Genomic DNA, 27,283 nt, shown 5'->3' with positions numbered 1-27,283 from the left:
TATGTGAAGAGAAAAAGATTAGTAATGACAAATATAGGTCCCAACAGAAACAGGGGAATTTATAATGGAGAACAAAGACATGGCAGACCAATTAAATAAATAAATAAACAAAAAAAACTGTGGATGCTGGAAATCAGAAACAAAAACACAGCCATGCTCTTACTGAATGTTGCAGCAGATTTGAGGGGGCTAATTGTTTACTTCTGCGCCTATTTTGCACACTTGTGCCATTAAAGAATAAAAATAGAAGACTAAAGGGTGACCCAAGATATCTTTAAGATGGCGAAACGGTTTGATTAGGTTACGTAGATATTTGAAACAACATGGATTGCTGAAGAAACTCAGTTAACTTTTCAAGGCTCTTCTTCCTAGCTTCTGAAGTGTGTCAAGAGGAACATGTCCTCCTAACTCGATTAGCCAGCATCCCTCAATTTGGAATACTTCTATTATGTCTCTTCTTCTGTTACGCTTCTCTACATTAAAGTATGATACTCCAGTCTGTAGATTGGAAGTCTAGCACAACTTACTTGCTTTCGTACTCCACCCCTAGTTACAAGGGCAAGCACGGCATGTGTTTTCTTAACTACCTTATCAACTTTTTTTTTGGAAAACTTTGCAAACTTCATTCATTTTGCTCATCTTCCCCTCAAAATAGTACCACTGAGATGATAATACCTCCCAGTGTTAGTTATCTTGAAGTACACCACTTTGAACTTAATACTAAGTTGCATCAAGACATGTGTCCACCTAAGATGCATTTCTGGGCATCCCAAGGTTGTGAAAAGATATTGTAGAGAAGTAAATTATCCTACCCCTTATAACAGGGGAAATTAGGTACAGATTCAAATAGGTACAGTATTTGATTTCTGATTTAAAAAAAAAGACACCTCAACTTGATTCTCTCTCTCTTCATTGCTGAATGTTTCTACCACTTATTTTTATTACAGACTGTAGTTCATTGCATTTGTGGGAGTTTACTACTATGTAAAAAAATGGATCGTGACCATGAAATTGCACTTCATATTTGGATTTCCCTGCTACAATGTCACTATTCATCTAGTAATGATGGACATGGCACTCGACGTCAATCTTTCAACATCTCCATATTTAGAGAAGTCCAGTCTGAGCTTGATGAGGATTTCTCAGTTTTGACAAGACCAATGATAAAAAGTAAAGCACAGCACTATTTGAAAAGTTCACAATTTACCAAGAGAAAATACCAAAATGCATATTCAAGACACTTGAAATTAATTTGAAATAAAAGACAATCCATTGGCAAAAATAGGTAAACATTATTTTAATTATCCAAGACTATTAGCATTAGAGTTAACAGACAGCAAACGCAGTCATGTTTATAGCTCTTCAATTTAAAGGAAACAGCTACCAGCTTACCATGAAACTGGTATCCATGAAGATCTGGAAAGTATCACCACATTTAGGTTGGCTAGTTTTACAGCAAGGTTAATTGCACAACTTTAACTTTCAGGTGCATCCAAGAGGACTTCCAGAATGACTAATTTTCATTGTGCAGAAAATAATTAAACCAGTTCATCACAATCAAGAATAATCCACAAAATATTTTGAACTGAACAATGATTTGCTTGGAAGTCTGGAAGCAAGAGACTTTAGGGGACCAAATCAAGAGTCACGGTATTGATGATATTGCAAGAATCCAGAAAACAGTATTGGCCCAGTGTGGTCTAATTAGCACACAATCAACAATGCAGTCTTTCCTTCATTCAGTTAGTGGCTTTCTCCTTTCTTTCCAGCAATCTAGGAATACAAATTTAGAGTACTGATTATATAAAACATACCACAATTTCAATACTTTTAATTTAACATGTTGGCTATAAATCTGTCAGTTGACAAAATCTTACTGAGAATTCTGCTGAAATGGAATGTCAGCCTTTATTTCAAAGGGAATGGAAGATAAAAAAACAGGAAAATCTTGCTGAACTACACAAGGAATAGTACTAGTCAGACCGCAACTCAAATACTGCGAACAGTCTGCGGCCTCTTACCCAAAAGAAAAATGTACTAGTGTTGGAGGCAGTCCAGATAAGGTTCACTAGGTTGATCCCAGGTATGGCAGACTCGCCTCGTGGGTCTGACCTGTACTCAGTGGAGTTTAGAAATCAGATTCAACCTTATTGAAACATACAAGATTCTTAGGTGTCTTAATCAAGATTCTTAGGTGGTCTATCTAGACTTTCAAAAGGCCTTTGATAAGGTGCCACACGGGAGGCTGCTGAGCAAGGTGAGGGCCCATGGTGTTCGAGGTGAGCTACTGGGATGGATTGAGGATTGGCTGTCTGACAGAAGGCAGAGAGTTGGGATAAAGGGTTCTTTTTCAGAATGGCAGCCGGTGACGAGCGGTGTCCCGCAGGGTTCGGTGCTGGGGCCACAGTTGTTCGCATTATATATTAATGATTTGGATGAGGGAACCGGGGGCATTCTAGCGAAGTTTGCCGATGATACGAAGTTAGGTGGACAGGCAGGTAGTACTCAGGAAGTGGGGAGGCTGCAGAAGGATCTAGACAGGTTGGGAGAGTGGTCCAGGAAATGGCTGATGGAATTCAACGTGAACAAATGCAAGGTCTTGCACTTTGGAAAAAAGAATAAAAGCACAGACTACTTTCTAAATGGTGAGAAAATTCGTAAAGCCAAGTACAAAGGGATCTGGGAGTGCTAGTCGAGGATTCTCTAAAAGTCAACATGCAGGTTGAGTCTGTGATTAAGAAAGCGAATGCGATGTTGTCTCTTATCTCAAGAGGGTTGGAATATAAAAAGCAGAGATGTACTACTAAGACTTTATAAAGCTCTGGTTAGGCCCCATTTGGAGTACTGTGTCCAGTTTTGGTCCCCACACCTCAGGAAGGACATATGGCACTGGAACGTGTCCAGCGGAGATTCACACGGATGATCCCTGGAATGACACGTCTAGCATATGAGGAACGGCTGAGGATACTGGGATTGTATTCGTTGGAGTTTAGAAGATTAAGGGGAGACTTAATAGAGACGTACAAAATAATACATGGCTTGGAAAAGGTGGATGCTAGGAAATTGTTTCCGTTAGACGAGGAGACTAGGACCCGAGGACACAGCCTTAGAATTAGAGGGGGTCATTTCAGAACAGAAATGCAGAGACATTTCTTCAGCCAGAGAGTGGTGGGCCTGTGGAATTCATTGCCACGGAGTGCAGTGGAAGCCGGGACGCTAAATATCTTCAAGGCAAAGATTGATAGATTCTTGTTGTCTAGAGGAATTAAGGGCTACGGGGAGAACGCTGGTAAGTGGAGCTGAAATGCGCATCAGCCATGATTGAATGGCGGAGTGGACTCGATGGGCCGAATGGCCTTACTTCCACTCCTATGTCTTATGGTCTTAATCGGTTCAATATGGCAAGGCTGTTTCCCCATGAGAAACAGTTGAGTGTCGGTACCGAAAAAGCAGAGCAGGTCCGGCAGCATCCGAGGAGCAGGAGAATCTGTGTTTTGGGCAAAAGCCCTTCATCAGGCCCATCTCCTGTTCCTTGGATGCTGCCTGACCTGCTGTGCTTTTCCAGCACCAGACTCTCGAATCTAATCTCCAGCACCTGCAGTCCTCACTTTCCCCTTGAGGTACAGTCTAAGGTCAGAGGGCATATTCTCACAGAGTAAAAGGGTCACTGTTCTAAGGCAGAATTCGCTTGGTCACAGAATAATGAATTTGTACACTTAAAAAACACTACAGAGGGCTGTAGAGGCTGGGTCATTAAATATATTCAAATCTGAGAGAGAGACAGATGTTTAATCTGTAAGGGCTATTGGGAAAAGGCAGTAAAGTACTGGTGAGGATATCAGGAGAGTCTTGATGTCACTGAACAGCAGAGCAGACTCAATGGGCTGAATGACCCACTTCAGCCCCTACATCTTATTGTTTTATGGTATTGAGGATAATATATCAGCTTGGATAGGGGATTGGTCAACTATTAAAAGACAGAGTTAATGCAAAGGGAGGCATTTTCAGGATGGCAACCTGTCACTAGTATGAATCAGGACTGGGGCCAGAATTGATGACTTGGATTATGTAAGTGAATACATTTGCTACGCTTTGTTTTTACAGATGATACAAAAATAGGCAAGGTGGCAACTGGTGAGGCTGCAGAGGGATATACACAAGTTAAGTGAGGGAGCAGAAACTTGACAATGGAATGCAATGTGGAAAATGTGAGGTTATGATTTCAAGGTTATGTTTGTTTTCAAGATGATGATTGTTTCTGTTCTATAGCTAAAGGAGTTAAAGGGTATGGAGTAAAAGCAGAAACAGGGTACGGAGTTAGATGATATCACAAAGTTTGCATATAAATTAGGAAATTAATAAGAAAGTCAAATGCACCGTTCACCTTTATTTCAATAAAAAAAACGGAATATACAGACAGGGAAGTCTTGCTAAAACTACATAAGACACTAATTAGACAATACCTGGAATCCTGTGAAAGTTTTTGTCCTCTTAACAGAGAGAGTTAACAATCAGATCTAACCAAAGAATATTCGAGACAGCAAAGAGAAGGAGCTAGAGCTTATTGTTTTACTTTTCAGATTATCCAACCCCCAGTAGAGATCCCTGTATAACTACTAATCATGAGCAATGTCTATATGCAGTCAGATCAGGATAATACTCCAGCTCGGGCTAAGTAACAACTTCCATTCACAACACACAAGTGCTAAGCAATAACCAGCTCCAAAAAGAGAGAATCTAACAATCACTCCTTGATATTCAATAGCTTTACCATTGTTGAATCGGACACTAACTTCCTCAGGGTTTATTACTGACTAGAAACTCAAGTGGATCCGTTAAACAAATATTAGGGCTGAAACAACAGATCAAAAGCTAGGAATTCTTGACTCCCCAAAGTCTGCCCACCATCTACAAGGCATAAGTCATAAATACTCTCATATTGCCTGGTTCCAAGAACACAAACTCAACATTCATGCAAAGCAGCCTGCAAGTTTGGCACTGCAACCATCTCTTTAAACATTCATTCCCCCTGCCTTTGACGCATTACAACTGCAGTGTGTACCATCTACAAGATTGCTGCAGCAATTAGCCAAGGTTCCATCAAAAGCACATAAACTATAGCCACTATGACCTTAAACATCATGAGCAAGAGATGCTCATGTCAGTGAAGGAATAAGATAAGACGTGTGCAGGAATTATACGGGATTTGAACATAGTTAGGGAAGACAAAAATGCCATTCAACATCTTTAGCCTGCTATATTACCATTTCTTCACTGTTGCTGGGTCAAAATCCTGGAACGTACTAACACTACATGGACTACAATAGTTCAAAAATGCTGCTCACTACCACCTTCATGTCTCATAAGGAATGAGCAACAGATGCTGTAAAAATCAAATAAAAGCCAAAAGAATTGTGGATGCTGTAAATCAGAAACAAAAACAAAACTGCTGGAAAAATTCAGCAGGTCTGGCAGCATCTGTGGAGAGAAGCCAGAGTTAACATTTCAGGTTGAGTGACACTTCCTCAGATCTGAGGGGTTCTGAGGAAGGGTCACTCGACCTGAAACTTTAACTCCGATGTCTCTCCACAAATGCTGCCAGACCTGCTGAGTCTTTCCAGCAATTTCTGTTTTTGCAGCTACACTTAAATCCTGTGAAAACTAAATAGTCGTTTGATCATAAAATCTTTTGGAATTCTTTTTGAGTAATCAGAGTGGTACAGTTGAGAACAGAAGCCAGTCAAACAGTCAGGGCAGGCAGGGAAAAGGTAGGACTAATTAAACTGCATTTATTCCCATACAAGGGGCCTAACAGGGAAGGCAAATGAACTCAGGCATGGATACGAACATGGGACTAGGACATCATAGCAATTACAGAAAAATACCTCAAGGATGGGCAGGACTGGTAGCTTAATGTTCCATGATACAAGTGCTACAGGAAGGACAGAAAGGGAGGCAAGAGAGGAGGGGTGGGGGGTGGCGGCATTTTTAATAAGAGATAGCATTACAGCTGTGCTGAGGGAGGATATTCCCAGAATTACATCCAGGGGAGTTACTTGGATGGAACTGAGAAATAAGAAAGGGATGATCACCTTACTAGGATTGTATAATAGACCCCCTAATAGTCAGAGGGAAATTGAGAAACAAACTTGTAAGGAGATCTCAGTTATCTGTAAGAAAAATAGGGTGGTTATGGTAGAGGATTTTAACTTTCCAAACAGACTGGGACTGCCATAGTATTAAGGGTTTAGATGGAGAGGAATTTGTTAAGTGTGTACAAGACAATTTTCTGATTCAGTATGTGGATGTACCTACTAGAGAAGGTGCAAAACTTGACCTACTCTTGGGAAATAAGGCAGGGCAGGTGACCAAGGTGTTAGTGGGGGAGCACTTTGATGCCAGCAACCATAATTCTATTCGATTTTAAATAATGATGGAAAAGGATAGACCAGATCTAAAAGTTGAAGTTCTAAATTGGAGAAAAGCCAATTTTGACAGCATTAGTCAAGAACTTTGAAAAGCTGACTGGGGGCAGATGTTCGCAGGTAAAGGGATGGCAGGAAAATGGGAAGCATTCAGAAATGAGATAACAAGAATCCAGCGAAAGTATATACTTGTTAGGGTGAAAGGAAAGGCTGGTAGGTATAGGACATGTTGGATGACTAAAGGAAAGGAAGCAAGCATGTGTGAGGTATAGATAGGATTCACTTGATCTATCCTTAGAAGAGTATAAAGGAAGTAGGAGGAAACTTAAGAGGGAAATCAGGAGGGCAAAAAGGGGACATGCGATAGCTTTGGCAAACAGAATTAAGGAGAACCAAAGAGTTCTTACAAATACATTAAGGACAAAAGGGCAACTAAGGAGAGAATAGGGCCCCTCAAAGATAAGAGCATAAAGACCATAAGACATAGGAGTGGAAGTAAGGCCATTCGGCCCATCGAGTCCACTCCGCCATTCAATCATGGCTGATGGGCACTTCAACTCCACTTACCCGTATTCGCCCCGTAGCCCTTAATTCCCCGAGACAACAAGAATCTATCAATCTCTGCCTTGAAGACATTTAGCGTCCCGGCATCCACTGCACTCTGCGGCAATGAATTCCACAGGCCCACCACTCTCCGGCTGAAGAAGTGTCTCCGCATTTCTGTTCTGAATTTACCCCCTCTAATTCTAAGGCTGTGTCCACAGGTCCTAGTCTCCTCACCTAACGGAAACAATTTCCTAGCGTCCACCCTTTCCAAGCCATGTATTATTTTGTACGTCTCTATTAAGTCTCCCCTTAATCTTCTAAACTCCAATGAATACAATCCCAGGATCCTCAGCCGTTCCTCATATGTTAGGCCTACCATTCCAGGGATCATCCGTGTGAATCGCCGTTGGACACGTTCCAGTGCCAGTATGTCCTTCCTGAGGTGTGGGGACCAAAACTGGACAGTGTACTCCAAATGGGGCCTAACCAGAGCTTTATAAAGTCTCAGTCGCACAATGGTGTTTTTATATTCCAACCCTCTTGAGATAAGTGACAACATTGCATTCGCTTTCTTAATCACAGACTCAACCTGCATGTTGACCTTTAGAGAATCCTCGACTAGCACTCCCAGATCCCTTTGTACTTGGCTTTACGAATTTTCTCACCATTTAGAAAGTAGTCTGTGCTTTTATTCTTTTTTCCAAAGTGCAAGACCTTGCATTTGTTCACGTTGAATTCCATCAGCCATTTCCTGGACCACTCTCCCAACCTGTCTAGATCCTTCTGCAGCCTCCCCACTTCCTCAGTACTACCTGCCTGTCCAGTCCACCTAACTTCGTATCATCGGCAAACTTCGCTAGAATGCCCCCAATCCCTTCATCCAGATCATTAATATATAATGCGAACAGCTGTGGCCCCAACACTGAAACCTGCGGGACACCGCTCATCACCGGCTGCCATTCTGAAAAAGAACCCTTTATCCCAACTCTCTGCCTTCTGTCAGACAGCCAATCCTCAATCCATCCCAGTAGCTCACCTCGAACACCATGGACCCTCACCTTGCTCAGCAGCCTCCCGTGTGGCACCTTCTCAAAGGCCTTTTGGAAGTCTAGATAGACCACATCCACTGGGTTTCCCTGGTCTAACCTACTTGTCACCTCTTCAGAGAATACCAACAGGTTTGTCAGACATGACCTCCCCTTACTAAATCCATGTTGACTTGTTCTAATCAGACTCTGCTCTTCTAAGAATTTAGAAATGTCATCCTTAATGATGGATTCTAGAATTTTACCAACAACCGATGTTAGGCTAATTGGCCTATAATTTTCCATCTTTTGTCTTGATCCTTTCTTGAACAATGGGGTTACAACCGCGATCTTCCAATCATCCGGGACTTTCCGTGACTCCAGTGACTCTTGAAAGATCTCAACCAATGCCTCCGCTATTTCCTCAGCCACCTCTCTCAGAACTCTAGGATGTAGCTCATCGGGGCCAGGAGATTTATCAATTTTAAGACTTTTTAGCTTTTCCAGCACTATACTCAACTCAGCCTCCTGACTCCCTTTTATTGTTGGGATATTACTCATGTCTTCCACTGTGAAAACTGACGCAAAGTACTTGTTACGTTCTCCTGCTATTTCCTTATCTCCCATCACTAGGCTTCCAGCATCAGTTTGAAGTGGCCCAATATCTACTTTTGTCTGTCGTTTGTTTCTTATGTATTGAAAGAAACTTTTTTTATCGTTTCTAATATGACTGGCTAGCCTACCTTCATATTTGATCCTCTCCTTTCTTATTACTCTCTTTGTTATCCTCTGTTTGTTTTTGTAGCCTTCCCAATCTTCTGATTTCCCACTGCTCTTGGCCACTTTATAGGATCTCTCTTTTTCTTTAATACATTTCCTGACTTCCTTTGTCAGCCATGGCTGTCTAATCCCTCCCTGGATAATCTTTCTTTTCTTGGGGATGAACCTCTGTACAGTGTCCTTAATTATACCCACAAACTCCTGCCATTTTTGCTCTACTGTCTTCCCCGTAAGCCTCTGCTTCCAGTCTATTTTTGTCAGTTCCGCTCTCATGCCCTCATAATTACCTTTATTTAACTGGAACACCATTATATCCGATTTTGCCTTCTCTCTTTCAAACTGCAGACTGAACTCTACCATATTATGATCGCTGCTTCCTAAGGGTTCCCTTACTTCAAGATCTTTTATAAAGTCTGGTTCATTGCAAAGCACTAGGTCCAGAATAGCCTGCTCCCTTGTGGGCTCCGTGACAAGCTGTTCCAAAAAGCCATCCTGTAAGCATTCCATGAATTCCCTTTCTTTGGCTCCACCGACAGCATTATTCACCCAGTCCACCTGCATATTGAAGTCTCCCATGATCACCGTGACCTTGCCTTTCTGACATGCCTTCTCTATTTCCCGGTACATGTTGCGTGCCTGCTCCTGACCACTGTTGTTAGGAGGTCGGTACACAACTCCAATTATGTTTTTTTTGCCTTTATGGTTCCTCAATTCCACCCACACAGACTCCACATCACCTGATGCTATGTCATTCAATGCCATACATTTAATATTGTTCCTAACTAACAAGGCAACCCCACCCCCTCTGCCGACCTCCCTGTCTTTTCGATAAGTTGAAAATCCTTGGAGGTTTAACTGCCAGTCCTGACCCCCCTGTAACCAAGTCTCTGTGATGCCTACCACATCATAATCATTCACTATGATCTGTGCCATTAGTTCATCTGCTTTGTTATGAATGCTACGCGCATTCAGGTAAAGCACCTTAATGCTAACTTTCTTATTACAGATATTGGAAGTCATATGATGTCCTAAGTTATCCTTGCTTTTTTCTGCATTCCCAGTCTGCCTCAATTTTAAATCCGCCTGGACACATGCTATCCTGCTGCTTGTCTTTCCATTTAACACCATACTCCCTGTTGCTTTCACTTTCCCTTCCCCCCAACTCAGAAGTTTAAAGTCCTACTGACCACCCTATTTATCCTCTTCGCTAGAACATTGGTACCTGATCTGTTCAGGTGGAGACCGTCCCAACGGTACAGATCCGCCCTGTTTCAAAACTGATGCCAATGCCCCGTGAAGTGGAATCCCTCTTTCCCACACCAATCCCTTAGATCAGCAAGGCGGCCTTTGTGTGGAGCCACAGAAAATGGGGGAGCTACAAAATAAGTATTTTGCATCAGTATATATGGAAAAGGACATGGAAGATATAGACTGTAGGGAAATAGATAGATGGTGACATCTTGCGAAATGTCCATATTACAGAGGAGGAAGTGCTGGATGTCTTGAAATGCATAAAGGTGGATAAATCCCCAGGACCAGATCAGGTACACTCTAGAACTCTGTGGGACGCTAGAGAAGTGATTGCTGGGCCTCTTGCTGAGATATTTGTATCATCGGTAGTCACAGGTGATGTGCCGGAAGACTGGAGGTTGGCTAATGTGGTGTCTCTGTTTAAGAGTTGTAAGGACAAACCAGGGAACTATAGACCAGAGAGCCTGACGTCAGTGGTAGGCATGTTGTTGGAGGGAATCCTGAGGGACTGGATGTACATGTATTTGGAAAGGCAAGGACTGATTAGGGATAGTCAACATGGTTTTGTCCTTGGGAAATCATGCCTCAGAAACTTGATTTGAGTTTTTTGAAGAAGTAACAAAGAGGATTGTTGAGGGCAGAGTGGTAGATGTGATCTATAGGGACTTCAATAAGGCGTTCGACAAGGTTCCTCATGGGAGACTGATTAGCAAGGTTAGATCTCGCGGAATACAGGGAGAACTAGCCATTTGGATACAGAACTTGCTCAAAAGGTAGAAGACAGAGGGTGGTGGTGGTGGAGGGTTGTTTTTCAGACTGGAGGCTTGTGACCAGTGGAGTGCCACAAGGATTGATGGTGGGTCCTCTAATTTTTGTCATTTACATAAATGATTTGAATGCAAGCATAAGAGGTATGGTTCATAAGCTTGCAGATGACACCAAAATTGGAGGTGTAGTGGACAGCGAAGAGGGTTACCTCAGATTACAACAGGATCTGGACCAGATGGGCCAATGGGCTGAGAAGTGGCAGATGGAGTTTAATTCAGATAAATGAGAGGTGCTGCATTTTGGGAAAGCAAATCTTAGCAGGACTTATACACTTAATGGTAAAGTCCTAGGGAGTGTTGCTGAACAAAGAGACCTTGGAGTGCAGGTTCACAGCTCCTTGAAAGTGGAGTTCACAGGTAGATAGGATAGTGAAGGCGGCATTTGGTATGCTTTCCTTTACTGGTCAGAGTATTGAGTACAGGAGTTGGGAGGGTATGTTGTGGCTGTACAGGACATTGGTCAGGCCACTGTTGGAATATTGCGTGCAATTCTGGTGTCCTTCCTATTGGAAGGATGTTGTGAAACTTGAAAGGGTTCAGAAAATATTGACAAGGATGTTGCCAGGGTTGGAGGATCTGAGCTATAGGGAGAGGCTGAACAGGCTGGGGCTGTTTTCCCTGGAGCGTCAGACGCTGATAGAAGTTTATAAAATTATGAGGGACATGGATAGGGTAAATAGGCAAAGTCTTTTCCCTGGGTTTGGGAGTCCAGAACTAGAGGGCATAGGTTTAGGGTGACAGGCGAAAGATATAAAATGTTTTCACACAGAGGATGGTACGTGTATGGAATGAGCTACCAGAGGAAGTGGTGGAGGCTGGTACAATTGCAACATTTAAGAGGTATTTGGATGGGTATGTGAACAGGAAGGGTTTGCAGGGATATTGGCCGGGGGGGCTGGCAGGTGGAACGAGATAGGGTTGGAATACCTGGTCAGCATGGGCGGGTTGGACCGAAGGGTCTGTTTCCATGCTGTACATCTCTTTGACTCTACGTACAGAAGAATCTCAATTATCCAAATAAGAGCTCAAGGTCCCGATAGAAATGTAAAGAAGTGTTTCCAACACCGATTGAGTCTTTTGAAATGCTGCCGAGAACAGTCCTGAACATCAATATGAGCCCAGGTACTGTCTCCAAATGACTGACTGTCCATGCATGTCCTCTGAATCCCCCTTCCCCAGATAATCTCTCCAGTATTATCCGGTAAAGGGCAAAGGTGAGAGTGAATGCAAGAGTGAGCGAGGATGAGAGAAAGAGAGCAAGAGTGTCCTGTGAACAAATTTAGTAAAAACTGATTAAGTCAGATATCGGAGGCTACACACTCATTTCTCAAACTTGTGATTCTGTGAGATGATAAACAGCAGTTCAAAGCCAAAGGGCATCAAAATCTGTACAGAGGAACCTCTATTCTCTGAACGAGATGGGTGGGCACCATTTTGTTGAGATAATTGAGCGAGCAAGAGGGAGGGAGGGAGGGTGGGAGAGAGAGAGAGGGGGGAGAGAGAGAGAGAGAGAGAGAGAGAGAGAGAGAGAGAGAGAGAGAGAGAGAGAGAGAGAGAGAGAGAGAGAGATTTGGAAACTCATACTCCAAAGGCAGCAGCAGTCTTACTTGGGCCAGTCAAGGCAGGGGCTGGGTTGGAGGTGCAGTCGGAAGTGGACTGGGTGGGTCCAGGGTCTCGTGCGCAGTATGCTGCTGCCTACTCTCCTAAACAGGGAGCAGACTGAGCAAGTGCTTGCTGTGTCAATCCCAATGAACGAATTGGGGTAGGAGGGAAGGTGAGGCTTCAGCAATGCTGCAGGCCCCTTATACCCAGAGTGTGTGTCTGCTCAGAAACAATCCCCGAGACAGAGAGAGAGGGAGCAAGGCAGGCAGAACGAGGAAAAAGGAAATTTCAGCCCCAGAAGAGAGACATTGATTCAATTCACTGAATAATCAATTATCTCAACAAAATGGTGCCCGCCCATCTTGTTCGGATAATAGAGGTTCCTCTGTACAGCTTTTAATGTCCTTTGGCTTTGAACTGCTGTCTATCATCTCACAGAATCACAAGTTTGAGATTTGAGTGTGTAGCCTCTGATATCTGACTTAATCAGTTTTTACTAAATTTGTTCACAGGACGCAAATGTCATTGGCTAGGCCAACATTTATCATCAGTTTCTGACAAACAGGAAATAGAACTATACACTTGCATTCTATTAATCAAGTTAATCAATATATTAAAATTTAAGCATGTTAAAACTCACCCGTCTGAAATCCAACATATTTGTTGTTTGCACAGGGGTTCCAATAAATGCAAGATAGTTAATTCTTGTGGTGTCCTCATCACCCTGATTTGATTTGATAAAAAGCTGAAAAACAGAAGTAAATTGCAGGAGATTTAACTGGAGCACATAAACAAGTTCGCCTTTAGCAATACCTGATCAGTTACACATTTTCTCAATACTGTGGCTCCTGGAAGCAAACCGTTACTAATTTTACACAAGCATCTCTGTGCTGACTTATTCAAGTGCTATTGCAAAATCAGCACATCTTCAGCTGGCAATATGGTTTTACTCATCCGAAAGAAAAATGGGGAAGACAGTTATAGTAATCTAGGAAATGTACAACAGCTATTTCTTTTTCCAAACCAGCTACACAAAAGTCACTTAATTTCTTTAAATACTAACTCACCTCTTATTTGCAAAAACTCTCTGGATTTACAAATTAACACAAAGGTTAAGTTTATTCAGGAGAATAGATTCCGTACAGAATGGAAACAGGCCCTTCGGCCCAACAAGTTCACACTGACCCCCCGAAGAGTAACCGACCCAGACCAATTCCACTACATTTATCCTTGACCAATGCACCTCACACCATGGGCAATTTCACATGGCCAATTCACTTGACAGGCACATCTTTGGATTGTGGGAGGAAACCAGAGCACCCGGAGGAAATCCACGCTTTTATTGATTGAATAAAACACCTAATAAACAATAACTGTTAATGACAAGCACCAAATTAGAGGTGAGAACATTAGGAAAGGCAGTAGCATTGTGATAATGACATGAGGATGATAATCCAGATACCTTTGCTAATGGTGAAATGTGAATTCAATAACAATTGCAATTAAAGGCTATTCTAATGACAACCCTCGCCGACTATCATAAAATCTCATCTAGGTTCCTGAGGTGTTTTTTTGGAGGGTGGGGAGAAGGTGGTGGTGGACTTGATCATGCGTAGCCAATCCAGTCTGCATATGATTCTAGACCTAAGCAAATGTGGTTGATTCTGAACTGCCTTCTGAAATAGCACACAGCACCAGTTTAAACAGCAATCTAGAATGGCAACAAATGACATTTTTGCATGGGATGTTGGCGCTGCTGGCACAAAACAAAAAGGTTAGTCCCATTCCTTCAGACAAGGAGAGACTTAAGTGAATTTTAAAGAAAAATTTCCATTTTTTTTCCTTTCTCAATCCAGCTCTCTTTCCCTGCATTTGTTTGATCAATTCACCCAACTTCTCAGTCACTCCCATTTACTTTGCAAACTTCAAATCTCAATGATCAATGACATGTATTCTTCTTTCTGCCATTCAGCAATGGCACAGATCCCCTGTCACCCTCATTACATCAAGTATCACTTCCAGTGTGTTAGTCTGCAAATGTTTGAAATGAAGGATGCTTCAAAGCTTGTAGCATATGCATTGCAATATCACACATCAACAACTTTCTGGTAAAATGGTTTCCGATTCTCCATTTTATGCTTATTTTGATATTTTAACATTAATCTGAAGCATTTGCAAGGTCACTTGTTTTTGAATGTTTTGTACAGGTAATAGTATTTGCAGGTTCATGGAGACAAGAGCATAAGATAAAGGAAGAGTGGGTCATCTGGCCCCTTAAGTTTGCCCTGCCATTTTTCAAGATTCTCGAGGTTCTGAAAAGGGTTACTGGACCTGAAACATGAACAATACTTTCTCTCCACAGATGCTGCCTGAACTGGTTGAGTTTTTCTAGCAATTAATGATTTTTCTTCTTTAAGATAATGACTGATCTGCCCCAGGCCTCAATTTCTTTGATGCCATCTCTTCATTGCCTTCAACACATTAATATCACACAAACCTACCTATGTACCTCCTTTAAACTATGATCCAGCCTCCAGAACGGAGGTGGAGAATTGCAGACATTCACTAACCTTCAGGATCACTTTTGAATGAGCTTTCCCTTAGTTTGTCTCAAAATGAGGGAGTCTCAAACTTTGTCCCCAAGTTTGAGACTCCCTCTTTAGTGGAAACATCATCTTACCATCTACCCTGTCAAGCCGTTGCAGAATCCCGTACGTTGCAAGATTGCCAATCATTCTTGTACACTCTAATGTAGAAAAGCCTAATCTGTTTAGCCATAAGTCAACTCCATTCACCCTTCAAGTACATGAGATCCAGAACTGCTTGAAAAGTTGGATTCAAAATTGCTTCAGTGTTAGGAGGCACAGGTGGTAGGAAATCTGTTTCTGTGACTGGAAGCTGGTATCCAGTGGCACACTACACCGACTGCTGGGTCCCTTATCGTTCGTAATGTATATAAATGATACTTATGAGAATATAGAGTGGGGTGGAAAGGAACAATGATAAACAAGTTGTCAAATGACAAGGATTTTTCAGGTGGTAAATAGAGGTGGTGGTCTTAGGTGACAGGCAGATTATAGACATGTTGGTCAGATCGGTACATCAGAGGCAGATGGAAATTAACTCCAGTAATTGTAAGGTTAGGGTAATAAGGTAGTTAAGGTGGCATGTGAGACACTTGCCTTATTTCATTACCTGTAAAAAATAGGTGGATGAACACTTTTATAATATCTACAAGATACACTGCAAAAGTTCACTGAAGATCCTTAGACTGCACCTTTCAAATCCACAACCACTTCGATATAGAAGGGCAAGGGAGGCAGATAGGCCTCCGCCAACAATTTTTACTCCAAGCGACTCACCAACCTGACTTGTAAATTTATCATTGTTCCTTCACCGTCATTAGGTCAAACCTCTGGAATTTCCTCCACAACGACATTGCAGGTCAACCTTCAGCACATGACCTGTAGCAGTTCAAGAAGGCAGCTCATCATTACCTTCTCAAGAACAGCTAGGGATGGGCATTAAAAAATGTTGGACAGTCAATGATGCCCACATTTGAAGAGTGAATAAAAAATCATTTGAAATGTCATAATGGGCGCAAGTGCTGGAAAGTGGAACTCACGTAGATTGACCCGTAAAATCTGTGTTGACCTAAGGGCCTCTTCTGTGCTTTTTTAAAAAATTAATCAGCCAAGTGAATCGCTTTTCAAACTGCCTGCAAATCAACAAATCCTCTTTTTAAGAAAATACAGGACCAAAACTGTAAACAGTACTCTATCTAGCTGCTGCTTCACCAGCACCCTGTACAGTTGTAGTCTGACTTAGCTATTTTTAAACTACAACCTCAAGCAATAAAGGTGAAATTTCCATGCACATTCTTAATTATTTACAGCACCTATATGTAACCTTTTGTGTTTCATGCACAGGAATATCAAGATCCCTCTGTGCTACAAAATAGATTTTGCTTGTAGTCTGAAGTAAAACTTAAGCACATACATTCAAAGTACTTCAAAAAAAATTGTGAATTTCAATCACTCACTGTTACACTATTAACATTCTGAAATTTGACATAGCGCAATGGCACAACTCCATCCTCTTGGAGGTCTTCTGATGTTAACTCCAGGGTCTGGGTTGGTTCACTTCTTTCAGCATCATCAAAATCAAAGGAACGTGGCAAATTGGTGAATATTTTTACAAACTTGGGACCTCTGCCTATAAGTGTAAAAATAATATTAAACCACATAAACCAGTCAGCACCAATGAAAGCAAGAGACAAAAAAAAAACCTGCACATGCTGGGATCCAAGGTAGACAAGCAGGAGGCTGGAAGAACACAGCAAGCCAGGCAGCCTCAGGAGGTGGTGAAGTCAACGTTTCACATGCAACTCTTCTTCAGGACTGGGGGAGGGTGTAAGGGGGGTGGTTTGAGGCAGGGATAGATGAACGCAGGTAGGGGGTACGGCCTGATTGGTCGATCAGAGGAATGAATTTGGTCGGTAACTGGAAGGGAGGATCAATCAAAGGAATGGAAGAGAGGGGGAGGGGCTAGAAAGGGAGCTGGGGATGGGAAGGGAGGTTATTTGAAATTTGAGAACTCAATGAAAGCTGGCATCCTAAATAACAGAAAAATCTTTACCAAAGATTGGAACTAACATAAAACATTAATTCAAGGGAACAAGTAATCAACATAGAAGATGAAAATATTGATGTCCATTTTGCATTTTAAAAGGATGTAAATGTTAATAAGGTGAAATCCTCAGCATCAATGCTTTAAGAAATAATTTTTGAAGTAAGCAAACACTAGAGTTACAGGAAGAAACCAAGTACAATCTTCCAAATGGCACGTTTGATTGAAAATATTTGAAAAATCAACTTCAATTCCTACGTATAAGCTGGACTTCAACAGAGTTGAGAATGGAATATTCATTAAGCTTTCTTCTCTTCCTCGTAGTCTCCTGATTATCTACCACAATCCTTGACTGATGTGATCCTACTGTACAGCTTCATTCTGCTCCACTGTTTGCAAGACTGATTAACTCCATTCACTGAATGGTATTAGATTTTGAGACATACTCCTTTATTGTCTCACGTTTCTATGTTCTAATGTTTCATATCATGTACGTATGACCACAAGAACAGGAGAATCTGTGCCAATATTCAATAGGATCACGGCTGATTTGGTATTCCTCACACCCACTTACCTGCCTTTCCCAGTCATCCTTGATTTCCTTACTGATCAAGAATCTCTCTCAGCCTTAAAATATACACACAAGGACTGAAACTATACTTTTTTGTGGCAAGGAGTTCTAAAGACTCAACGTTCAGAAGAAATTCATCCTCATGTCTGTCTTAAATCTCTTTATTGAGAAGAGTCCCTCTGGTTCTGTTCGCTGAGCTGGGAATTTGTCTTGCAAACATTTCGTCCCCTGTCTAGGTGACATCCTCAGTGCTTGGGAGCCTCCTGTGAAGCGCTTCTGTGATGTTTTCTCCGGTATTTATAGTGGCCTGTCTCTGCTGCTTCCGGTTGTCAGTTCGAGCTGTCCGCTGTAGTGGCCGGTATATTGGGTCCAGGTCGATGTGTTTGTGGATAGAGTCTGTGGATGAGTGCTATGCCTCTAGGAATTCCCTGACTGTTCTGTTTGGCTTGCCCTATAATGGTAGTGTTGTCCCAGTCGAATTCATGTTGCTTGTCGTCTGTGTGTGTGGCTACTAAGGATAGCTGGTCGTGTCGTTTCGTGGTTAGTTGGTGTTCGTGTATACGGATCGTTAACTGTCTTCCTGTTTGTCCGATGTAGTGTTTTGGGCAGTCCTTCCATGGGATTTTGTACACTACATTAGTTTTGCTCATGTTGGGTATCGGGTCCTTTGTTCTGGTGAGTTGTTGTCTGAGCGTGGCTGTTGGTTTGTGTGCTGTTATGAGTCCTAGTGGTCGCAGTAGTCTGGCTGTCAGTTCAGAAATGCTCCTGATGTATGGTAGCGTGGCTAGTCCTTTGGGTTGCGGCATGTCCTCGTTCCGTTGTCTCTCCCTTAGGCATCTGTTGATGATATTGCGAGAGTATCCGTTTTTGGCGAATACTTTGTATAGGTGTTCCTCTTCCTCTTTTTGTAGTTCTGGTGTGCTGCAGTGTGTTGTGGCCCTTTTGAATAGTGTCCTGATGCAACTTCGTTTGTGTGTGTTGGGGTGGTTGCTTTCATAGTTTAGGACTTGGTCTGTGTGTGTGGCTTTCCTGGAAACCTTTGTGGTGAATTCTCCATTCGGTGTTCTCTGTACCATCACGTCTAGGAATGGGAGTTGGTTGTCCTTTTCTCCCTCTCTAGTGAATCGGATTCCTGTGAGTGTGGCGTTGATGATCTGGTGTGTGTTCCCTATTTCTGTGTTTTTAATTATTACAAAGGTGTCATCCACGTATCTGACCCAGAGTTTGGGTTGAATTTGTGGTAAGACTTGGTTCTAACCTTTGCATTACTGCTTCTGCTATGAGTCCAGAGATCGGTGAGCCCCTGGGTGTTCCGTTGATTTGTTCGTATATTTGGTTAATGAATGTGAAGTGTGTTGTGAGGCACACCAGAACAAAAGGACCCGATACCCAACATGAGCAAAACTAATGTAGTGTACAAAATCCCATGCAAGGACTGCAGAAAACACTACATCGGACAAACAGGAAGACAGTTAACGATCCGTATACACGAACACCAACTAGCCACGAAACGACACGGCCAGCTATCCTTAGTAGCCACACACACAGACGACAAGCAACATGAATTCGACTGGGACAACACTACCATTATAGGGCAAGCCAAACAGAGAACAGCCAGGGAATTCCTAGAGGCATAGCACTCATCCACAGACTCTATCCACAAACACATCGACCTGGACCCAATATACCGGCCACTACAGCGGACAGCTCGAACTGACAACCGGAAGCAGCAGAGACAGGCCACTATAAATACCGGAGAAAACAGCACAGAAGCGTTTCACAGGAAGCTCGCGAGCACTGAGGATGTCACCTAGACAGGGGACGAAACGTTTGCAAGAAAAATTCCCAGCTCAGCGAACAGAACCACAACAACGAGCACCCGAGCTACAAATCTTCTACCAAACTTTGAAGTCCCTCTGGTCCAGGAGTCTCCCAAAAGGGGAAACATTGCTTCACTATTTACCCTGTCAAACACTTTAAAGAATCCTATTAGTTAGAATTAATCATAAGCAGTTATGAAGTCTTCCCTCATCTTAAGTCGGAAACGCTACATCACTGAGGGTACTTTACAAAAAAGAAATATGTCAAATTCTGTCCCTGACCAAAAGAATAGATTTGATTGAAGATAACCATGTAGTTCATGGATCATTGTAAGTTGTGACACAGTAAGTAGTGAACATAGAGGACAGTCACTTCTTTAGGACTGAAATTTCCTTATTCTCTTAAAAGCTAATAATGTGGGCTAATAACATACAGCATTGAAAAATTATGGGGCAGGTTCAAATAATACTTTTTCCTTTACCAACTTCATGTTGGTAAGGCCAAAATGAGTTGAGTGGAAAGGAGGGCTGGATTTTTTTTTTGTCAAGGCACGTTTTCTGTCCTTCATTGTTTAGCACAGATACCATTTTACTCACAATGCAATACATTTATGATCTATGCCAGTCTCATTCAGTTTTCCCCAATACAACATAAATCTTTATCTTTGCAATAACAAATTAATCAAAATTCCATAGAAATTGAAAATAAAAGATATAATAAGTAAAATGACCGAAGTTTTAAGTACAAACTTCTGAAAGATTTAACAATGACCCATAATGTTTTGAACAATTTAGAATAGATTACTGTGAAGTTAATACTTTCTCTCAGTGCACTCTTCTTTTTTTACCCAAGAGAAAAATTTCAAGAACAGACACCTTGAATGCACATCGCACAATGGACAGATATGAACCAAATTCAGGCAGGAACAAAGAAAAGCAGACATAAAGGAAAAAAAGGAAAGCAGTGCTGATAAAAGATATGCTTAGCTCCATTCCTCATACGTGTAGGAGTTGGAACAAAGGGAAATCAATTGGTGGGAAGAACAAAGTATAAAAATAAAACATTTCCACAAATGAGTTTCATGTAACTCACCATTGTCAGGGGCTTGAAGTCTCATTGAATAAAGCTTGACTGGCTGGTTAAATGCTATTGTCACAAGAAGCTGTTTCAAAATAAATTTTAAAATCCCTTAAGTATCAAGAATAAAATACTTAACATTTACAGTACAGAAACACTATTTGAACCAAAATATCTATTCAGGGCTTTAAGCTCTACTCGCACCTCCACCCATTTTACTACTTCTGGCCTGGTTAGGATATCTTTCTACTCCCTTCACCCTCAACTATTTGTCTCCTATCCCCATAAATGCTGTTATGCTGTTCACTTCACAAGAAAGGTCTTTACTGTATCAGCATTTTGGAATTTTAATTTTTAAAACCAAAGCAGATGGGTTCCGATTTGTTTTCTTTCAAAGTTTTTTTTTGTAATAGGTTAGTAAGTTATTTGAAGTAGTTACTAAATACATAATTTTCAAAGAAGCATGCAATTCAGTGAAGGTTAGGATACAGGTCATGTTAACTGATGAAATATCTACAAAGCTAACCTTTTATGACAGAGAAAATAGACTGGGGGTCACCAGTCTGAGTTCTATTCAGAAGAATCAACAATTCAGCAGAATATTTTCATTCTAGCAGAAATGGTTTATTTTGTGAACAAAAGCTGAAAGGGTTTGCAATTAAGCTTTCAAAGTTTATAGGACCAAAAAGCTTAAGGAATCAGAACTAAAGAAATTATTAAAGTATCTCAGTAGCTCACGAAAGAGAACTGAAAGAGAATGTCAATTAATTACATCAGAAATTAAGAAAGCAAGAATTTCTCACAAGAACCTCAACCAAATGCACACACTACTAACGGTTACACAAACAATGTTCATGTTTATGGTCCATATTGGTCTAGTCTCCAGTATGGACAGAACTTCACATCAAAATTCATTTAATATGCATCAACATGACTTATTTCAGATGCCTATTAATTGATGGATTAAATGTGAAAATTAATATGTTTCCCACTTGACAAAATATACATCATATAGAATGCAAGACATTTGGATTCTATGTGGAAAAAAGTTGCCAAATCAAGAAACATCTAAGTTTTTGTCAAGGAAAAAAAACTGGTATCTGTCCTACTCAGAAACTAAATGAATTATGAAAGCCATCAGAGGCCTTTCCCATACGAAATTACATTGGGAAATGTATCAGTCATCCACTTCCATCCCATTTGCTCAAAATTATATAGAACACAAATTTGTAAACATTTGGAAAAATATCTTTTTAAGAAAAAGGCAGAAGTATCCATGAACGAACTAGGTATTAATTATTGACATGGTTCTGCCCTTACTTACCAAATTCACCAGCCCACTCACTACCTGCGAGGCTTGCTTAGAGGACTTTCACATCCTTTTCTATAGATAATAGGAACTGGCCTCAACTTCACTGCAATTCAATTACACTGCCCTTACTGTTCTATCTGACTGTATTGCATTTGATAATGATGAAAACAAATTGGCACATCTTGCTAACAAGGCAACTTTAATATTTTCAATCTATTTTATAAAATAAGAAAATGCAGCTCAAGCAGCAATAATATGTGCTATGAAACGATTAGCAAGCTTTTTTCAAATGACGAGAGATAGAACATGAGATATAAAAATTAAGTTACAAAAATTATGTAAAATGTTGCAATTTAAAACACTGCTGAGTGCACACTCATCTCAAATGATAATTCAGGTTATACTTTTAGCCTATTCCAAAAGCATTAAAAACCCTTACCTGTTCATCACAATCAGATTCCAAATATGTCGTGTCTTTTTGTAGACAATTGTCAAATCCATATTCATCACTTTCGTTAAGACACTCACACCCAGCCTTATTAATAAAAGGCATCAAATCCATCTGAAAACAAAAAGGGGAGTAAAGCAAATTAATTTAATTAAATAGACATTCCCAGTTATGAACGCAAGAACTGTAAATGCGAGAAATTTGAACTCAAAATAGAAAATGTTGGAAAAAAGTTAAAATTGCCAGGCAGGATTTGTGCAATGAGGAAAACAAGTGTTTCAGCTCTGTGACATGCAGACATACAGATTAGAAGGGAGGCATTTGCCTCTGAGCCTGCTCAGTCACTCAGCAGATTATGGCTGACTGAAAATGGCCTCCACTCCACATCCTCAGTGACTCCCAATAATCTTATATTCTTTTGTTAGGCAAGAATCTATTTACCTCTGCATTTAAAAAAAAACTGTGCCTCCACAGCTCACTTGTGAAATTATAAGATTGGACAGAACTAAAGAGAAGGCTAAGAGGAGCCAGGAGGAGATAGGAAAAGTTTTTAGTGGATAGGATCAAGGAAAGCCATCAGGCTTCTACAGGTATATCAGAAATAAAAGAATGACTAGAGTAGGATTAGAGCCAAAGACAGTAATGGAAAATTGTGTGTTGAATCAGAGGACATTGGAGAAGCGCTTAAATGAATACTTTTCGTCAGTATTCATATTGGAAAAGGGCAATGTTAGTGAAAATACGGACATACAGGTTACTAGATTAGATGGGATTGCGGTTGACAAAGAGGAGGTTTTAGCAATTTTGGAAGATTTGAAAATAGACAAGACCGCTGGGCCGGATGGGATTTAATTAGATTCCCTACAGTATGGAAACAGGCCCTTCAGCCCAACAAATCCACACTGACCCTCCGAAGAGTAACCCACCCAAATCCATTCCCCCACCCCCTATTTAACCCTAACTAATGCACCTGACACTATGGGCAATTTCCCACGGCCAATTCACCTTACCTGCACATCTTTGGATTGTGGAAGGAAACCAGAGTACCCGGAGGAAACCCATGCAGACGCAAGGAAAATGTGCAAAACCCACACAGACAGTTGCCGGAAATGGGAATTGAACCTGGCGCTGTGTAGCAGCAGTGCTAACCACTGAGCCATCCCTCGGATTCTCTGGGAAGACAGGGAGGAGATTGCAGAACCTTTGGCTTTGATCTTTATGCTGTCATTGTCTACAGGAATAGTGCCAGAAGACTGGAGGATACAAATCTTGTTCGCTTGATTAAGGAGGGGAGTGGGGACAACACTGGTAATTATAGGCAAATGACCTATAATTTGTTGTGGGTAAGGTGTTGGAAAAGGTTATAAGAGATAGGATTTATAATCATCTGGAAAAGAATAATTTGATGAGGGGTAGTCAACACTGTTTTGTTAAGGGTAGGTCGTGCCCCACTAACCTTATCGAGTTCTTCAAGGTGGTGATGAAACATGTGGATGAAGAGAAAGCGGTTGATGTGGTGTATATGGACTTCAGTAAGGCATTTGATAAGGTTCCACACAGCAGACTATTGCACAAAGTATGGAGTTTTGGGATTGAAGGCAATTTTGATCAGAAATTGGCTAGCTGAAAGACAACAGAGGCTGCAGTTGATGGGAAATGTTTATCCTGGAGCTGATTTATTAGTGGCATCCACAAAGATGTGTTTTGGAGCCACTGCTGTTAGTCATTTTTATAAGTAATCTGGATCTAGGCATAGAAGGAAGGTTAGTAAATTTGCAGGTGACACTAAGGTAGGCAGAGTTGTGGATAGTGCCAAAAACTCATCATCTATATAAATAATTGGGGTGTGAGCATAAGAGGTATAAGTTAGTAAGTTTGCAGATGACACCAAAAGTGCAGGTGTAGCGGACAGCGAAGGAGGTTACCTCACATTACAACGATCAGATAAGTGAATGGGCCAAACAGTGGCAGATGGAGTTAATTTAGATAAATGTGAGGTGCTGCATTTTGGGAAAACAAATGTTAGCAGGACGGTATGATATGGAAGCTAGGTCTTATGAGGAAAGGCTGAGGGAACGGAGGCCGTTTTTGGTGGAGAGGAGGAGGTTGAGAGGTCACTTAATCGAGATGTATAAGTGAATCAGAGGGTTAGATAGGGTGGACAGTGCGAGCCTTTTTCCTCGGATGGTGAAGGCTAACACGAGGGAACACAGCTTTAAATTGAGGGGTAATAGATTTAGCACAAACATCAAAGGTAGTTTCTTTATTCAGAGTTGTAGGGATGTGAAACGGCGTGCCTGCAACAGTAGTAGACTTGCCTGAACACTTTCTGGATCTATTTTCAAGTACTCTCTAAAAACCTCTATACTACTGCATATTAAGTGTAAAGACCTAATGTATAGGACAGCAAACAGACTAGGGAGTGACTTCGGCCAGGGCATGCCAACGTAATTGAAAATGGCTGCTAGAACCTGCCAATAATGCTACAGAAATATCATTTAATTAATAAACTATACACAGATTAAGATATCTAGTGTATCATTAATTATCCTCAGCAATCACAGACGTAATTTTTACTACTGAGCAACACCAATAGAAATGCCAGGAACAATAGCTATCGGTTTGCAAGGCTTTCATTGACCTGACTTAGGCCTTTGGCTCAGCCAGTCAGACAGTGCTACAGAAAATCCTGTCAAAGGCTGGCTTTCCACCATCCTCCATCTCCTCCTCAATAACAATATGTCAACAACTATCTTCACCGATAGTAAAATATCAGAATCCTTTGAGATCAAGGCATGTCATCACCTTTTCTCCATCTTCATCACCACTATTCTTCCTCATCAAAACCGAGCTTCACAGTAGTGTGGACACTGTCGATAGGATGGGTGGAAAACCATTCAAATTCAACCAGAAGAAAATGACACCGAGCTCACTTGTGGAACTTCAGTATGTGGATGACAACATCAGCTCTGCTATCTCGGAAGAGAATCTACGAGACTCACTTAATATCTTTGCGGAAGCATACCAAAGAACTGGTCTCAGCCTCTTACCTAAAGGTGACTCAAATCCTTTACCAACACAACTCCTGCCCATCCTGCCATTAAGATCAGGAGAGTAATCATCCCAAATAGGGGACATTTTTCTCACCTGGGAAGCTATCAGAAATTTAACATGGCATCCAATCTGAGAGCACTACCCTCTGATGCCAGAGGGTCAGCATCTTTGACAACCATTACGTCTGTGCTTGATCCTTGTTTACAAGGCCGTCATCCTCGTGACTCTTTTACATGGAGTACATATGGATGCCATTTCAAGGCCCATGAAAATTACCATCGTTGCTATTCACGATAGGTTCGCTGCATCAGCTGCGAAGACACACATACCAACACCAGCATCCTTGCAACAGAAACACGGCCATGATCATCTGAGCCACGTGCTTAGGATGCCCGAGTTCAGACTGCCAAAGAAAATTTTCTTCATCCAACTCAAGAAGCCATTTGAACAAGACGACGACGACAGAGGAAGTTTTTCAAAGGCTCCCATAACACTTCCCTCAAGAAATGAAACACATATCAAAGCACGGGAGCTCCACATTCAAAAGTCGTTGACTTGGAGGAAACTCCTATACGAAGGGACACAATTCTTCAAGAACACCAGTTGGCAAGAGAAAGTACAGAAAAGGAACAGGAGAATGAAATGGAAACAATCTCAAGGCCAAGGACCACTTCCACGTCCCTGAAATATATGCCAACTACATGGTCGGACATGTGGCTCTCAGATAAGCCCTATCAGCCACACAAGGACCCACAGGAACTCATGACCAGTGACATGAAATTTCCTGGGTGGACAATAGTACTGTATTAAGAATCCACTACTGATTAAAATTCATGGCAAATTACAGATTTGACAAAATGATATATCCATTCTCATACTGAAGCTGAAGCATATCTTTACTCTGTGATGAAGAATCAAAAAGAAACACAATCTTGTTTCAAACACACTTAACCAAGTACTGAAGTTTAGCACACAAACTTTTCTCCACTGGAGACCAAACTATGCATTCCAAATTCTGCATTACGTACTTAAAACTTCCAACCATTATATTCAAGACTTAAGCTCACAATGTCACTTAATAACATAATGAAATTCTTGTGCCATTTTCATGTGTTTTCAAGTTGTCACCCTTCCTTATCTAAATGTGTACTTCCAATCGTGCAAGTTATCCAGTCAGAAACAGACTTAAACCAGTGAGCATCAACAGACTAATGAACTGTAAAAAGAAAACACATAATCAATCTTAATCAGTCACTGGGTGGGATTTGGAATGGGATCAGATTCCTTCCCAACCCAAAGGCAGTAGCACACAATGAATTACTGTTAGCAATGAATTCTTTATTTAAGAATATTAGGCTGATTCATTGGAGTGTAACTTTAAGCACTTTCCCATGAATTTTTCAAAGCCAATTCTGGCTTACATTGCTGAGCAATAACATTTTGTACTACCTAATTAGGTCATCGATATTATGTTATAGCTTAACCATTTGCTGACAAGGTGTGCATTATTTGCAGCGAAGTGGAATTTCCCAGAACCTGAAGCTCAATTTTATGCTGGTTTGTCCCCTAGAATTTGATTTTAGTGTGCTGACAATGGAAGAAGATTTACCTTACGTGTCAGCCAAGATTCATTAACAGTGCTCTCACATCTGTGTTGGAAGGTCATAGGTTCAAAACTCAACTGTAATGACTGAGCAAATAGAATGACAGAATGATGCAGCATATAAGGTGGCCATTTTGCCCACCATACTGTGTCAGGCGTAATCAGGATAGGTACTTCATCAATTGTAACTAGACTACAAATCCTGTATACTTTTCTTTAAATTGCTTATTTCTTAATTCAATTCTTCATTTGAGTTAGTGATTAAAAATGAAGCATGCATTGTTCTCATCCATTAAACTTCAAAACAGCTTA

At 41.2% G+C, this 27,283-nt stretch overlaps 1 protein-coding gene across 1 annotated transcript in view; it reads right to left on the bottom strand.

Annotated features, from left to right (window-relative positions):
- Positions 1 to 1,282: 1,282 nt before the first annotated feature.
- txnl1 (thioredoxin-like 1) overlaps positions 1,283 to 27,283 on the bottom strand; it is a 46,740-nt gene continuing 20,739 nt past the window's right edge. The window contains exons 4-8 of the mRNA XM_072573965.1: positions 22,306 to 22,428; positions 20,570 to 20,639; positions 16,499 to 16,671; positions 13,097 to 13,201; positions 1,283 to 1,773 (exon numbers count right to left, since the gene is read on the bottom strand). Of these exons, the coding sequence (XP_072430066.1) occupies positions 1,744 to 1,773; positions 13,097 to 13,201; positions 16,499 to 16,671; positions 20,570 to 20,639; positions 22,306 to 22,428 (501 nt within the window). The 3' untranslated portion in view covers positions 1,283 to 1,743. The remainder of the gene's footprint in view (positions 1,774 to 13,096; positions 13,202 to 16,498; positions 16,672 to 20,569; positions 20,640 to 22,305; positions 22,429 to 27,283) is intronic.

The sequence above is a fragment of the Chiloscyllium punctatum genome, chromosome 1 (assembly GCF_047496795.1).
Source record: "Chiloscyllium punctatum isolate Juve2018m chromosome 1, sChiPun1.3, whole genome shotgun sequence".
NCBI lineage: Eukaryota > Metazoa > Chordata > Chondrichthyes > Orectolobiformes > Hemiscylliidae > Chiloscyllium > Chiloscyllium punctatum.
This window is presented reverse-complemented; position numbering and strand designations above follow the sequence as displayed.